This window comes from Cryptomeria japonica, chromosome 10, assembly GCF_030272615.1.
Source record: "Cryptomeria japonica chromosome 10, Sugi_1.0, whole genome shotgun sequence".
NCBI lineage: Eukaryota > Viridiplantae > Streptophyta > Pinopsida > Cupressales > Cupressaceae > Cryptomeria > Cryptomeria japonica.
In genome coordinates, this window is record NC_081414.1 from 99,926,689 (window position 1) to 99,943,832 (window position 17,144).

At 34.2% G+C, this 17,144-nt stretch overlaps 1 protein-coding gene across 2 annotated transcripts; it reads left to right on the forward strand.

Moving 5' to 3' along the window:
* The first annotated feature begins 12,871 nt into the window (after positions 1-12,871).
* On the forward strand, positions 12,872-16,872 carry LOC131060664 (uncharacterized). 2 transcript variants are annotated; one of them, XM_057993980.2, is made up of 2 exons: positions 12,872-14,106; positions 15,853-16,872. In XM_057993980.2, the coding sequence occupies exon 1, from the start codon at positions 13,119-13,121 to the stop codon at positions 14,067-14,069; it is 951 nt and encodes a 316-aa protein (XP_057849963.1). In that variant the 5' UTR covers positions 12,872-13,118; the 3' UTR covers positions 14,070-14,106; positions 15,853-16,872. The 2 variants fall into 2 exon arrangements, with proteins under 2 accessions (XP_057849963.1, XP_057849964.1); XM_057993981.2 differs by lacking the exon at positions 15,853-16,872 and adding an exon at positions 14,697-14,898.
* The last annotated feature ends 272 nt before the right edge of the window (positions 16,873-17,144 follow it).

Sequence of the window (17,144 nt, forward strand, 5' to 3'; positions counted from 1 at the left end):
ATGGAAGCTACAATGCAATTGAGGGGGTTTTTCAATTATTTAATTGTTTAATTCTTTCATATTTACATTTATTCTATTGGTTTATGTTTGATTTTGTTTAATTAGTTAAGGATATGTGATAGTCCTTATTTCCCAATTAAGCATATTAGATTGACGATTTCAAGCATGAAAACAATGGTCACCATCCCACTTCTCCCAATGTATCATACATGTATGAAATTGAACTTGAAGAATCACTATATTACCTTGAATTGAAGATATGAGAGCTCTTGGTAGTAGTTGAATCACAAAAGCTCAAATACAAAGATATCATATGAGTATTGGGAGAAAAAATGTGGATAGAATCCTTGACGCACACATGTAATTTATTGTATGAGATATTAGGATATTGTCTACCAATATCCCACTTCTCCCAAAATATCATAAAAAAGATAAAATTGAGCAATGTCAAGGAAAACTTGAGTTGTTGGAAACACAAAGTGTTGCATTTAAAATTTTAACTTCCCCCCCACACCCCAATGAGCAAAGTGGGAGAGTTCACATATGATAATTGTATTTCCTTTTTCTAGTCATTCTAAGTCTATACATATTAGGTATGTACTTGTGTCTTATTTATTTAAGTCTGCTATGTCTTTTCCCTCATTGAGTATGCCTTGTCTTCCAACTTTTCTCTTTCATTCTACTTTTCAAAGTTTCAAATTTCTCCATCTTGTTATACCTTTTGTTTGTCGCTCTCCTTATTGTTGTATTTATTGAACTTCTTCATTCTATCATGCCCATTTCTCAACCCTTAATTCCTTGTCCTATAGTTTGGAGTCTTACATGATATGGCCAATCTTGAATCCTCATTGTGTTCCCCTCGTAACTCCCTAGTACACGTTGTATTGTTCTTAGTAGTATATTTTTGGTGCCATTTCTTTCAAAGTGGACTCTTTTTCGCCTATGATCACTATTTAAATTCAAATTTGTGAGAGTAATTGGTGCCCAACCTATTCTATCCATGGAGGATATAAAATAGTGAATGTTTTAATTTAGAATTATTATCTACACTTCATCTATTTATTTCAGAATATGCTTTGAGCACTTGTGTTTGATCATGACAATCCTAAGACAAAAACCCTAGTGATTTTGAAGGAAAGTCTCATAAAGAGTTCATATTTGAGCTTCATTGGATGCAAAGTCCAACTACATCATATTGATCTAATTTTTCATTGTTGTTGGTATGAATCAATTCTCTAGTTAATCATATTGCAAAACTATTTGAATATGATACAATCATTATTGTAATAAGAAAGAGATTAAAATTCACACCTTTCATTTGTTGTTCATTGTAATAAGAAGATTGAGATTTATTTCTATCATTTTCTATTTGAAATGTAATGATATTGCTAATGCATAAAAATAGTTTCAATTTGAGTTATTTAAGATTTGAGTAAATGCTAGGGCTGATAATGTTGTTATTAAAAATAATGTGTTTTTGGAAGATTAAGAATCAAATTTGCATTACTCTTTTGGCCTAAGGTAATTGGTCATCTTGCTAGCCTATTTATTTAAAATTTATTTCTTTGTGTTTAGTTTTATGTAATATATTGATAGAGCAACTAGATATCACTTGAGGAATATTAGAAAACAAGGCTGATTTGTAGAGTGTATAAACTCAATTGTCTCTTACATAACCTATTGTAGAGCATGATACTATGGGAGCAAGAGATTATAATGAACATAGGTGACAATATAGATGGTTGGACCAAAGAAAGGTTAATATAATAATTGAGATGATGGTGCAGTCGCGTCACAAGATCAATGGTAACATGGATACACATAGGTAATTGATGGGTGAATCAAGTGCTTTTGAGGGTAATAATATGGATGTCATTCAAAGACACACACAAAAGATTGTTCTTGTTTTAGTTACAAGGCCAACTCATCCTAACTTTCTAAAGGAAGAGGTTAGAGTCTCCATATCTTTAATCCTATAACTCGCTATTTGATGATATTAGGATTTTTCATACAAAATAAAAAGCTCTACCTAAGGAGATCTGAAGTGAAACGTTACTCACCAATTACACGAGCATGAAAAAGTCCTAAAATGGTTATAGATCCGAGTCTAGGATAGAAGTATTTGAACAATATGTGCAACGATATTTGAGAAAGTTGACACTCTGTCTCTATCATGGATCTAATAGATTCTCATCTTGTACATGAGTACAAAAGCTAGATGCATACTTGTCCCTTAGAACAATGACCAAAGATGAAGCTATCAATTTTTTCACCTTGCATTTGGAGATTATTGTATAAGAGTGGTAATACCATAGTTTGATCACATGAGGTCACAAATCCATCACCTCATATGATTAATTTTACAATTTGTTGATTACAAAGTTTGATCAAAAGGATTGTGAAATTTATTTTAAAGATTTTACTAAGCTAAAATAAAAAAGGTTTAGTGGAGAACTATGTAACAAGGTTTCAAAAGCTATTGGTGGTGGTGCTAAAAATCATTGAGAGAAGATTGATTATGTTCTTAATTTAAGGTTTGGTCAAGGCTTTTGAACCACCTACATTACGTGAGGCCATCAAGAAATATTTTGTTGGGATTAGGGTCTCTCAGCCTTTGCAATTTCCTAATATTGGTTAATTAGTTATTTATTGACCAATGTCATGATTTATGTTCATCTAGTAATGCCACTTTGTTGGAGTTGGCATGGTGAGGTGTCATCATGTGTTCTCATTTTGAGGAGATAGGAATTCCACTTTGTGGGCTCATTGTGAAACTTAATTTATGGCATGTTTCATAATATGCAAGATTCTATGACAAATTTTATGATAGGTGGGACATAGTCATTTGATACCTATGCTTGCAAGAACTTTGCATGTCAAGGAGGTTATTTTCATGTATGTAGGTGTTAGGATTTTTCCATGTGGCCTTATTGGGTGTCAACTTATAGAAGCATCGTATTTGCTTGTTAATGCTTGTGAAGTGATTTGTGAGCAGTTGATTTGTAGGTACTATTATATTGTCAAAATTGCTCTAAAATTCTTTTTGTGAATATTCCTATAAGAGGTTTGCTCTACAAGTGTATTGTAACTATATTGTTTGAACATTAATACATTGGGTTGTGCTTTGGAGTGGAGTTTTTATCCCAAAAGTGTTTTCCCCACCTAAAATTTGTGCTATACTTTATTGTTGATTTGTTTATGCTTTAACTTGCTCATCTCTACATTGTTAATATTCAAAGGTTCTGTAAAAAAAATATATGACTAGATCCTCCTTAGATTGGTGTATTAAATGTGTTCCATATACATTGCTTCCTTTGAGTTGGTATTAGAGCATGTGGCCAATTTTGGTCCCATTTTTGGGTAGATGTTTTTTTGAACTAATATTCATTTGAGTGGGAGCTTCTTGTAGAGTATTTTGTGACCTTGTTGTAGGAAAGAGATGGCTAGCACATCTAGAAGGATGGATATAGAGAAGTTTAACAATGAAAATTTTGAGTTGTGGAAACTTAAAATGCAGGATATGCTTGTAGATTGAGACCAATTGGCTACAACATCAATTACCAAAGTTGCTAGTATGACACAAGAAAAATGGGAATATATGAATTGAAAAGCCAATGGTCTCATAGGGATCTATTTGGAAGAGTCAATGTTGTTGAATGTCCATGAAGAGAATATCAAAAAAAAATATGGAAGAATCTTGGAGGAAATTATTAGGTTAATTTTTTTTGTAACTAAGTTATTCTTGAGGAAGAAGTTGTACTCCTTGAGGATGGAAGAAGGAGGATTTTTAGTTGATTACATGGATACATTTAATATGTGTGTTGCTAAGTTGAGATCTATAGGAGTGAATATGGGTAGGAGGATTGATGTATGATATTTCTTTTTTCTTTGTCAAACTTGTGCGAACACTTTGTGATGTCCATTTAAAGTACCACCACCAAGTTGAACATCGATGAGGTGCTTTCATCATTACTATCTAGAGAGATGCAAGGGCATCCCAGAAAACTAGAGACTAGACCTAAATATGGAGGCATGTGAAACTTTTCCAAACCTTGTGAAATATGTGCAACATATCGCATGGTGGATATGAGGCTAAACAACCTTTAGATGGGTTCGCACCCATCCACATCTAGTCTTGGACCTTCTTCAACCATCTAGGGCCAACACACACATTTCACTGACAAATGGAACTAGGGCCCAAAGGAGGCCAACACGAATCGTTTCTAGTGACTGGAGCTGATATATATACACCTTGAGAATCTTGGGAGATCAACATTCCTAGCTAAGGAGTAGTAATTAGGGGAAGGTAGACTAGGAAGACTGATTTTAGTATTTTCTCTATAATAAGCCCATGTTGACCTGTGCACCAACATGTGGGGCCAATGAGCCAAATGTATTAGACATGTAAGGGCTTGTGGGAATGTAAGGTTTTTGTTATAATCAATAAAAAAAATTGTATTTATGTTTGTGTTCATTTTTTATTGTTCTTTGTGGGTGCTTTGGTTGCAAGGCTGGACAATCCATTTTAGACCCTCCAACGTTGACTGCATCAAAAATGAATAAGGAGGCTCTCATAGTTTGAGGTAGATTAAAGGGAAAAGGAAAGAAGGATAAGAAGAAAGAGAACTATAGATCCAAATATCTCGGGAGATCCAAGTCTCCTAGAAAGTCCAAGGCAAAGTGTTGGAACTATGAAAAACTAGGACAATTTTGGAGGAGTGCAAGGAGGAGAAAGATAAGAAGACCACATTCGATTCATATTTTAAAAAATTATCTCAATATGATGGTGATTCTTTTATCATTTACTTGGAAACCCATACATCAAAAGATGTGTGGCTTATTGACTAAAGTGCATCTTTTCGTATGACCTTACATCGAGGTTGATTTTTGAAGTATGAAGAATTTAATGGTGGGAAGCTATACTTTGGTGATGACCCCCATCTCAAGGTAGTTGGTCATGGAAGATTCTTTATCCGATTCCTTGATGATAGAGTGAAGGGCATAAACAGTGTTCTTCATATTATGGGTTTGGCACAAAATCTTCTTTCTATAAGATGAATCATGTGGGAGTGTAGGTTGTCTCCTCCGATGGAGGATGCAAGATTATTGAAGGAGCTATGGTGCTTATTAAGGGTGTTTGGATAAGAACTCTAATTTAGCTAGATGCATTCATGATTTAGTGCATTAGTTCTTCTGTTATATTGAAGAAAAGAGTTTTATTCTACATCCTCACCATTGGAACCAACAACAAAGAAGAGTGTTGCTTTTAGTTTTGATGGTCATGCTTTTTGGGTACCTAAGAGTGCTCATTCTTTAGAAATGAAACTTCCTAAAGAGAAGAAAATATTATGGCACCAAAGACTTGATAATATTGGTGTGAGGAGTTTTAGAGACCTAAAAAATAGAGACTTCATTGAATGGTCAGATGATTGTAATCTCAAGTTCAATTTTTGCGAACTTTATATATATGGAAAATAAAACCATTTTCAATTTTATTGTAGTTCTCACAAATATTTTAGGGTGTTGGATCTAATATATTTTGATGCTTTTTGGTCCTATTAATGTTCCTTTGACTTATAATCTATTTATTTTGTATCATTTCTTGGCGAATACAATAGATGGACATGGATTTATTTCCTTACACGTAAATTTGAAGTCTTTAGTTAGTTTAAAATACTTTATAGAAAATCAGGTAGGTAGAAAGATTAAGTGCTTGAGGACTGATAATGATGATGAGTTTTGTTTGAGAGTTTTTCAAAAGTTTTATAATGAACATGATATTAAGAGGCATAAGGTAACTCCATAAAGTGACTAAGTTACATAGAGGATGAACATTATGTTGATGGAGAGAGCTAGGAGTATCCTAAGTAGTGTTGGCCTAAAACAAAAATTGGGATGAAGTAACCAATGCTTGCTACTTGATTAATAGGTCTCCTATATGAACTCTTGTTGAGAAGACACCCATTCAGGTGTGGTCAAGAAAAACATCCTCATTGAGACATATTTGAGTAGTTTTCTGCAAGGGATATGCACATGTGTCGAGGGAGGAAGAGGTAAAAGTTGGAAAACAAGATAGTTAAATATATCTTCATTGATTATGGTATTCATGTGAAAGGGTACAAAATTTAGGATCTAGTGGCGAAGAAATTTCTATATGGTAGAAGTATTATATTTAGAGAGATGAAATCTTCAATTCTATGGTTTTGCAACTAGGGAAAGAAGAGAAGAAAAAGGATGTGGTTTATCTTCCTCCCTCTCCTAAGAAAGAGGAGTTGGAAAATCCTTTTGGACTTGATGGTGAGGAGAGATTTAGTAGTTTTGAAAGTTCAAAAGAAGATGAAGAACTTCAACCTTGACTTTTGAGGAGGTATAATCAAATAAGGTGACAACTTCAATGGTTTCCAGATATTCATTGCATGATTGTAATTGTGTTTTTTCTTGGATTATGTAGCATCCTAAAATTGCACCCCTTGCAATTTTGACCACATTTTGGGCCCTCACCTTACCGGTCTCATCCCCATGCTTGACTGAGACCTATTTTTGTCTCCCCCATGCAACCAGACTTCATTTTTCAACTTGCATCCTACATGGGCACCTTGATCTTGCCCCAAAATAGGGTAGGACCAGGGCGTGGCGCCCTGGGATCCCCTAAAGGAAACCTATCTTGGCCCTTCTCCCTTGGACTTATCTCAAATGTGAGCGGGAAATAAACCCCTATGTCGACCTCTGTCGAAAAATTAAATATTTGACAATAGACAAGTATATAAGGAGGTCTTCCCCTCTCATTTGGAGATACATACATGAAGACAAAATTGGATCTCAAGCATTCAAGTGTTCAAACATTCATCATCAAGCATTCTTCAAGGTTGCATATTCTTCATCTATCCATTGGAGCAACAATACTTCATTCATTTGCACGTATGTGTGTGTGTTAGGGTTTTGTCATGTTTGTGCCATTTCATACAACATATGTGATTACATTCAAGAATCAAAGTATCATCATCATCTATTGCAAATTTGAAGGTATACCTTTCCATCATTTATTTCAAGTATTTGCAGTATTTCATTCAAGGTTGATTCCAAACCGGGGTTTGACTTAGGAAAACCCCTTTTCCCAACCCCTTTCTTCTTCTTTCTATGTGTAGGAAACAGGTGCATAGTTGTACTTTTGGAATTAAGCTTTATTCACAGAGATGGAAAAACCATGCGTGGAAAGTTAGGAGGACCGATAGGAGGGCGCCCCTATTTGAACACACAATCCCTGCAACTTTTCCCCAGTTTCACAGAGCAACTTCGAATAATCTCAAACTTCTTAGATCCAGGTGCACGACCGAATCCCGAATCTATAGCTTGTTGTTTTTGCATACTTTGTCTTCAATTTCAACACTTTACTTATTCAACTTACAAAAGAGGGTCAAAAGCATTCCAATTTCAACCAATCTGCTTAGTATTCAGTCCTTGCATCATTTAGGATTGGATCTAGTATATTCATCCCCTCTTTTGAATGTAAAGCTTCCTCAAGTGAAAATTGAGCTTAGTGAATCTCCCCTTTCAAGTGGCAAATTTTCTAAGCTCCCAATTTTTCACTTTACAGATTGTAACACTAATGAGTCAAGGATTGTAAATGAGGCTATAGGTATGAGATGTTGATTCTTAGATAAAATTCATGGGAGAAGAGATGAATGCATTAAAGAAGAACAATACACAAGATTTTGTACCTTTTCTTAAAGTACGTAAAACTCATTGGATGCAAATGGGTGTTCAAGATTTTTTTTGGGATTGATGGTAGTGTTGAGAAGCGAAAGGCTAGATTGGTCATGAAGGGTTATTCTCAGGTGGAGAGAATCAAGTATGGTGAAATAATCTCTCCCATTACAAATATGACATCCATTAGATTTACATTATCACATATTGAAGCATATGATCTTGAAGTTGTGTTGATAGATATGAAGATAATGTTCCTTCATGACGATTTGGAGCAAGAAATGCATATATTACATCTTGGACACAACATTGAGAAAGGTAAATAATATTTGGTTTGCAAGTTGAAAAAGTTTTAGTATGACTTGAAGTAGTCTTCTAGGACGTGGTACCAAAAGTTTGATGTCTTTGTGTTAAATTTTGGATTTTTGAAATTGAAAGTGAATCATTATATTTATTACGAGTTTGGTAATGATCACATTCTCATTATTTTATTGCATGTTGATGATATGTTGTTCTTTGCAAATGACAAGAATTTGATTTCCAATTTGAAGTCTTAGCTCTTGGTACAACTTGAGTTGAAAGATTTAAGGGAAGAACTAGATACATATTGGGGATGATGATCATAAGAGATAGAGCTAGTAATTTTTTTTGTTGGGATAGAGTAAGTATCTAAAATCAGTATTAGAAAGATTCAACATGGAAAATTGTAGATTGTTGTGTGTTCCTATTTTTCAAGGGATGAATTTATCTATGGAGGACTATTCAAAATATCTGTTTGAGATGGAGGACATGACTAGATCACCTTATGCAAGTGTTGTTGGCAGTTTGATGTATGTTATGGTTTGTACAAAGCTAGACATTTCCTAAGAAAAGAGAGTCCTTAGTTGATTTATGGATAATCCTGGATAGGTACAATGGGATGCAATGAAGAGAGTGTTTAGTACTTGTAGGGTACTTCTAACCATTCCTTATGTTTTCATGGTTATCCTATAGTACCACACAATTCATTTTGTATTCATGGATATGTGGCCTAAAATTGGGTAGGTGACATTGACAAGAGAAGATCCATTAATGGATATGTTTTCATGATGTTTGGTGGTGCTATTAGTTGGATGAGTAAGAAGAAAGTTGCATTCACATTTGTCCATGATATAATTAGAGTACAAGGTAGCTATTCATGCTTGTATGGAAGCCATTTTTCTTAAGAGAATATGATCTAATGTTGGCTTTGATGTGGTGTTGATCACTATTTTTTGTGATAGTCAGAGTGCCATATTTTTGGCAAAGAATCCAACCTTCCACATGAAGAAAAGGGACACTGATGGCCAATACCATTTTGTTCATGATATGGTAGAGGTCGGGAGGGTAAAATTGGACAAAGTTGACACTTTGACAAATATTGTAGATTCCTTGACAAAGTCCATGAACACAAAGAATTTGAAATGTTGTTTCGAGTCTATGGGCCTCACGACCCCTAGTATTTGGTTTCTTGATATTCAATGAGATTTTGAAAGGTGTTTGACAAGTGAGAGAATATTGGGATTATGATTTCTCAACCTTTACATTTTCTTAATAATGGATTATTGTATTTGCATATGTAATTATTTATATTCATCTAATAATGTCACTTTGTGGGAGTTGGCATGGTGAGGTGCCATCCTACATATAGGGGGACTAGGATGATTTGTGTTCTAATTTTGAGGAGATAGACATCCCACTTTGTGAACCTAATGATGGAACTTAATTTGTGGCATGTGTCATAATGTGTAAGATTTTATAATAGATTTTATGATTGATTATGAAATATGATAGATTAGAACAATTGTAAGAGTTATAAATCGAAAAGGTTATGATATGTGGGACCTAGAGTCATGTCGGCCCCCATTTATGAAAGGGTTATGCATGCATGTAAGAACTTTGCATGTCAAGGAGGTTGTGTGCATGCATGCAAACATTGGGATTCTTCAATGTGGCCTTCTTGGGCATGCACTTTTGAAGCACTTTATTTTCTTGTAAGATTTATAAATAAGATTCTTGTTAAGTGATTTATGAGAGGTTGATTTGCAAATATTGTTATGCTCCTAATATTTCTCTAGAATTCCTATTGTGCACACTCTTGTGAAAGATTGGCTCTAGAAGTGTATTGTGGGGTATGCTTTGGAGTGTGGGGTTTTTCTCCCAAAATGGTTTTCCCCACATAAATTTTGTGCTATGCTTTATTGTTGATTTGTTTATGTTTGAAGTTATGTATCTCTATATTATAACTATCTAAAGGTTTAATACAAATTTGTACAACTCTCCTCATTAGATTAGTGTATGAAGTGTGTTTCACATACCTTGATTTCTTTCAACTTTGGAACTAAAGGCTTTTGTGCTATCGAGTAAGTTTCAGACCAAAAAATTCATTCCAAAGAAGACCTTTCATAAAAATATATGAAAAACAAAGAGTTTTCTATAAGGACCACCCATTTAGACAAGGAATGAATTGAGAAGGAATAATTTGTGTTTTAGTTGCAAGGAATCATAGTCTCTTAGATATCTTTAGAATGGATAAATACATTACATTGAGGTAATATTTAACGATGAATCGAGATTTGAAGAACTCAAACCAAGAAGTGAAGAGAAAATTGAAAAGGATATGAGAGAAGAAGATCAGCCAAAAGAAGAAAGGGTCATCTTGGGAGGCACTTTTTCTATGCTCTTTTATACTCCAAAATACAACCCCTTTCACATATATGGGGTCTTGTGAGGTCAAAGGGTGATTTTACTCATTGATGATGGTGCTACTCATAACTTCACTAATGAGATATTGATGGCCAATGGAGGCCTCAAGACAATGAACTTTGAAGGTTTCAACATTATAGTGGTTGACAGTTTCACCATCCAATGCAATATGAAGGTCTCCTAATTGAATCTTAATCTAGGAAGTTATGATATGAAGGATGCCCTCTATGTTGTTAGCATAGGAGACACAAAATATGGTTCTAAGCATCTGATATTTACACTCATTAGGAGAAATCATATGAAAATTTCAAGCCATGGAACTAAAGTTTCAATCAAAAGGAAAAAATTGGTACTATAACAAATGAAAAATAAAATGTCAAGGCTTGTATCAACTAAGAGAATGGGGACCAATGTTGTTGAATACTTTACGCATGACACCCCTTGGTGAGACGTCTTACATATTTTAGGACCTATAAATAGATCGAGAAAAGGTTCACATAGAAGGGACTCAAGGATGAAGTCCTCGCCCACATTAAATGATGCATCATTTGTTAAAAGAATAAAATAGAACAAACAATTTTCAATAGGTCTTTTGTAGCCCTTAACAATCCTAAAATAGAAATGGGAAAGCGTCTTGATGGATTTCATCATGTGACTTACGAAAGTCCAAGGGAAGATGTGTGTGTGTGTGTGTGTGTGTGTGTGTGTGTGTGTATAAAATCATATTTCCAAACTTAATCGCAAAGTTCATTGAAACAATTTACTCAAGATTTTGATAATGTGTGGATGTTCAACTCAATAGTATAGCAATAATGATTTTTTAATAATAAAAATGATAGTTATTTTGTTTATAGATTCAGGTTTATAAAAATACTAAATGAGGATAATTAATAGACTTTTGAAAGATTGCATGAATAATCAATATTCGATCAAAGATCAAGAGTTATCTCCATTGATCAATTGTGGAGTTAATTTTGGAAAGATAGATGGTTGAACTAGAATTAGTAAAGAAAAATTATTTTCAAACCCATGAAAAGATAATAATGAATTTATTATTTCATTGAATATAAAAATGAATGAGGAAGTTACTGAGTTGAAGAATGTGTTAACTAGTAAGAAGATAATTATGTTTTTTTTAGTTTATTTAAACAAATGATTAACTAATCCTAATTAAGTAAAAAAAATTAATTAAATGATTAATAATAATGAATAATTTATTATAATAGAGGATTAATGATAATGAATAATAAATTATATGATTATGATTAATAAATAATACTAGGATAATAATGATAATAATATGAAGAAAAATACAATTGTAAGAAAAAAATATTTTAGTGTTTACACATACAACTATGAATATTAAGACTCATAAACTAAGAGCCACTTTCTAACCAAGACTATATTTATATAAGAAAGGGAAATATCTACCAATCACCAAAATTCGCCCTATCACTCAGCAAATACTCTTAAAAACAAAAACAAACTAACTTAAAAGAGAAGGCAAAGTAGGGTAACTATGCCAACTAACCAAGGACAATTACAAACCAAATCCCACAAATATCAAAACAATATGAAACACATGATTTGTTAGACCCATGCCATAAAAGGGTAGTTACATCACCCTTACCTTAGCCAACTTAAATAGCTTGGAGGAGAACAAACAAGGACCTTCCATTAGTAAATTAGTTTGTATAGGCCACTTCATCTACCTAGAGGAACTAATAATACAAATAAAAAACTACTACGTTGTTTTATTGAGATTCAACTATATATTTTTTTAGTCAAACTCGTTGAGCCATATTTCATGAGAAGTATTTCAAAGGAACTCGTTACTCATGAGCATGGTTCACCCACTCACCATTCATTGCATCTAGGTGATGAACACAAGGATGAAGTATTAAGACTTCTAGGTAATTCACCCATCCCAATACTATTTCAATTGAAGCATACTTAACCATGAAGTTTCTCACAAGAACAAGCTCAATTAGCTTGCTATCCTATTTGCAAAACCTTCAAATAAGTGTTGTCTTATGAACCATTCATTATAAAGTTGCTTTAGCTCATTCAATGATAAGTAAGATATATTCTCCATAATCATATTATGTTGTTTTATTAAGATCCAGTTGCATAGTTTTTCAATCAGATTTTGCTAACCCATGTTTCATGATTAGTGGTTCATAGGCTAAGTGCACTTGAGTTGGGGTATTAGTGAGATGAGTGACTCCCAATAAGTCCTAATGCTTAACCATTGTGAATATCATTTAGATGCAAGAATGTTAAGTAGACTATTTATATTAATCAAGACTAAATACAACTGAACCACTACTATTAAATATAGATCAATAATTTTGACAAAAAAATTAAGAAAAACAATAAAATGCAAATAATACCCCTATTTATCAATGAATATAAAACATCAATCATTTTTTAGAAACTCCTGGTACAAATGGTCCCCTACAGACGCAGTTTTTGTTTTTGTTTTTACCTAAACTTGTAATCAATATGGGGTTGAGTTAACGAGAAATTGAGATTTCTGGCTCGGGTTTAAGGAAGAATTCTCTCACCCTTCTGCATTTTTGTAGAGGAGCTGAAGGCAACTAGTAATTAGAAGCCATTTGAGGGTCGTTCCAGGTAAGGTCTGGTTTCATTGCTTTTTTGGTCATTCTTTTCTTCCTGCTTAAGATTTTATGGAGAGTGGCAAAAACAGTGCAAACCCTAAGCCCAAAACTCGATCACGAGTAAGTCAAGAAAGAGTAGAAAAAGCAGTGGGTTCCCTCCTGAAATGGGTTAAATCTAGGGCACAAGATAAAAAACCTCAGCACGTAGAACATGATGAGCTTTTGTACATGGTGGCTACCCTGAAAAAGGTTTCTGACGATGCAAGAAAAAATCCTTATAGAATTCCTCTATGCCATCCTCTGTTTCCTTTGGATGGAAGTCAAGAGATCTGCTTACTTGTCAATGACAAAGAAAAAGGAATGAATGCTGATTTTGCCAGGCGCAAGCTTAAGGAAGAGGGTTTGCCTATTTCAAATGTTTTAAAATATTCCAAACTTAGGACTCATTATCATTCTTTTGAGGCCAGGAAAAAGCTCTTTGAGTCCTTTGATATATTCATGGCTGATAAATCTGTCATTCCCCTGCTCCCCAAGGCGTTGGGTAAAGGATTTTTTAAGAAGAAAAAAAATCCCATCCCTGTGGATTTGAGCCACAAGCAATGGAGGGCGGAGTTGGAGTTGGCGTGTGGGTCGGCTTTTCTAAATTTTGGGAAGGGTACTTGCTGCTTTGGTAAGATAGCTAGGGTGTCGCAAACAAGGCAGGAAATTGTGGAGAATGTTGTTGGTTTCATTGATGGTCTTGCTTCGGTGATTCCTAAAAAATGGGGAAACATCAGGGCTTTGCATTTGAAGTCCTTGGAATCATTGGCACTCCCACTTTACCAGTCTGTTCCAGATAACGGTTTTAGAACTGGGGATGAGAAAATAGAATCACAAGTATTGACAGACAAATCAGAGGAGAAGGGAATCCATGCCAGAGTTTCTGATAAAGATCTTGAAAAGAAACCATTGAAGAAAGAAAGGATTCATAATGCGCATTTAATTGAACATACGTTGGGAGATTTGTGCGGCGAGGACTGAAATGAAGTTGATTATTTCTTTATATGAAAAATTATTGGTAAGTTCCTTAGTCACTTTTTTGAAAATGCTGGACGGCTTTCTATATATTTGCGAGAAAAATGAAATGTACTCTAGACATTTATGAATTATCTTTGAGTATTGGGAAAATTCTTTTTTTTTTTGCCCTTCGTCTTAAGGTAGCATGAGCGTCATGTTACATTTTGTTTTTGTATTGTTCCTTTCTTGTATGTGTATGCTTTATGGAATGAACAAGTTTTGAATTAGTTAAGATGGCCTAGTTGTTTAGATTTCAATGTCATTTAGTTCCTTTTATCAAGATTTTGCAATATATTGTTTTAGCTATGTGCATATGCCAATTTTTTCGAAACCAAAGATCTGCTTTTATCAGACCGGGCTACTTCATTTTCGTTAGATCTGAGTCACACATTGCATCACTTAAGATTATTATGATGGACTGAAATTTTATGATTTTGGGATAACTTTATAAGTATTAAACTTCTCATTTCTCCAATTCTTCTCATCTCCGTGTTGGCTTCAATTTGATCCATTCCTTGTGTGATGTGTTGTGTCCTTCCTATATAGTTTGGAATCAACAATGATAACGTGGTTTGATATTTATTTTGGCAGGCAACCAATAAATCTGCTTTCACGTTTCATGAGCTTCTTTTGCTTTACCCAATGCCTATCATGACGCTTTGACTCCAGTTATCTTCATTAACTGTGAGTAAAGAACACAAAATGTATTCTATACATAGATTGACTATTGATCTATTTCTAAACAATTAGTTTATCTAATTTTCACACCTTCCCTGGTACTTAATCTCTTCAATTGGTGTTTGGCGTGGTCTATGGGACTAGTAGGAATTGTTAAGGCAGAGTGCATGTCCCTATTTTGTTAGAATTACGTATCACCTGGTATACTACCTACTTTTATGCATGTTTACTGAGTACCTACAATGGCTAATCAAGTGAAAAATCTCCTAAAAGTGGTAGTGAGTTCTACAAGTTACATGCTAACTGCAGGTTATATCCCCCATCCATTAGCTGTAATATCATTCAAATTTAGCATGCAGCCCCTGCATGTGATACACCCCCTAATAATATACGCGTTACATATTTTTGCCAATACATTTGGGATCAACGAATACATTTGGGATCAATGCTGCTAATTGTTCAATGATATGGAGATAAGAGGATAAAAATTTAACTAATTCTTAATGGGCTATCTAGCTTGAAAACTTCAAATTATACAAGCTAGACAAAAAGGGTACAAGGTAAATAACAAATTCTTGCTGTACATAAAGGCCGCTAGTTAAAACTTTAAAACTCATGAAGTTTATGAACATAGGAGGATTGAAGTGTGTTATAAACTGATAGCACAAACATTATGGAAGACATTCAGAAAAGAGATAATCAGTGACTAGAGAGGTCCAATGTTGATGCAGGAGCATCTGGGTGAATGGGTAATCTGCACCAACCAAAAAGAAAGAGATTTTAGTTTGAGCTTTGTGGTTTGCTTGTTTTCAAATTTTGGTGTTCATTTGTTTAGGAGTAAGTGGATGGGTAAGAATCTAAGATAAAACTGTGGTTACAATATCTCTCGCATAAAAATTTCATTTGCCAACATTGATTTATTGCTTGCTGGCCAAAATTGATGAAAGAATAAATTAATCTCTTTCTTTTCTAGCATAGAAAGGTATTAGAGGGGTGTGATGATTAGTTGGTGATGACAATATTGAGAGCTAGCACCATTTTATTTGGTATTGTTTTAACACAACTACAGATTTTAAAAAAACTCAAAAATAGCATGCTAGCCTGGAAGGTGAAGAGCCGGGGGCATTGGAAACACTGGAGAAAATGCAGCTAATAGAAGAATGCATATAGAGGAAGAGGGAAGGTGAAAAGGTGCAAAGTAAATAAGAAGATAGAGAGACCTAGCGTGGCATAGAAGAGGAATAGCTGGATTAAAAAAAAATAGAGAACTATAAATTTGTTAACAGCTGATGAGGAAAGAGTGTGTGGTGCTGAACAGAGAAGAAGACCACATCAAAGTGGATGCAGAGAGGGAGGTTGAAGGTGTAGCAACCCAGATCAGGTATATAAACCAATTCATGTTGCAGAGAAGAATATTGGAAGCACTGAGATAAATTAGGGAATGCATGGTGAAGGTGCGCAGAAACAAAGGAGCCAGTTTGTACGGTGTATGGAAACATTGCGGTGAAATGGTAAAGGGAGGAGTTGTAAGAATGCATGGAACAGAATAGTCAGAGAGGGGTGCTATGTGTCAAGAGCAGTTTTTAAAAATAAAATATGAATGAAGACAGAGGAGGTAGCGCATAGTAGGAGGAAGTAAGTGTGGCTGCTGACAAGAAATGAATAAGTAGAGGTAAAGAAGAAAACGGCAAGAGAGCAGAGGAATAAGTGGTAGAGAAAAAGTTTTAAAAATTTCAGATAAAAATATGTAGAGTGGGCACGTGAATTAATCCCATAAAGATTGCAGATTGAAGTTTATTGCAAGCACAAAGAACAAGGAGCAGCAAGAGTGCGTGGGGAATTTCAAAGGAAAATTTGAGCCTTCAAAAATTGTATTGAAGAAAGTTAATACAGGTGAAAAAATAAAAAGTGTCAGGCAAGGTGCAGATTAAAGGAGAGGAATATAGAAGAATAGAGGCAGTGCTAAGTATAGTTCCTGAGATTACAAAGCATGAGATTTTCTGTTGAATGTATGTAGATTTGAATTCATTATTGATAAACTAGTTGTTCTCTATTTCTATTATTAATATTATAGTTATTCTTCTTTTCATACTAGTAGCTTTAAAGTCTTGGGAATCCACTATTTTTTTTCAGTCAAAACAGACTCCTTGGAAACAATCTCTTGGATCAAATGAAAGAAAAGGGTACAATTTGAGTGCTTTCTTTCTATTTTAGGTTTTTTTGTTGTTGTATGAACTATGAGACACCTATCAAATTATATGATTGGTTCTTCATCTGCCTGGAATTGGCGGACCATGGATTCTGTTTGGTCAGAGGAGGCTAAGTTCCATAAATATTTTTCATATTGTATGAGATAAGAAA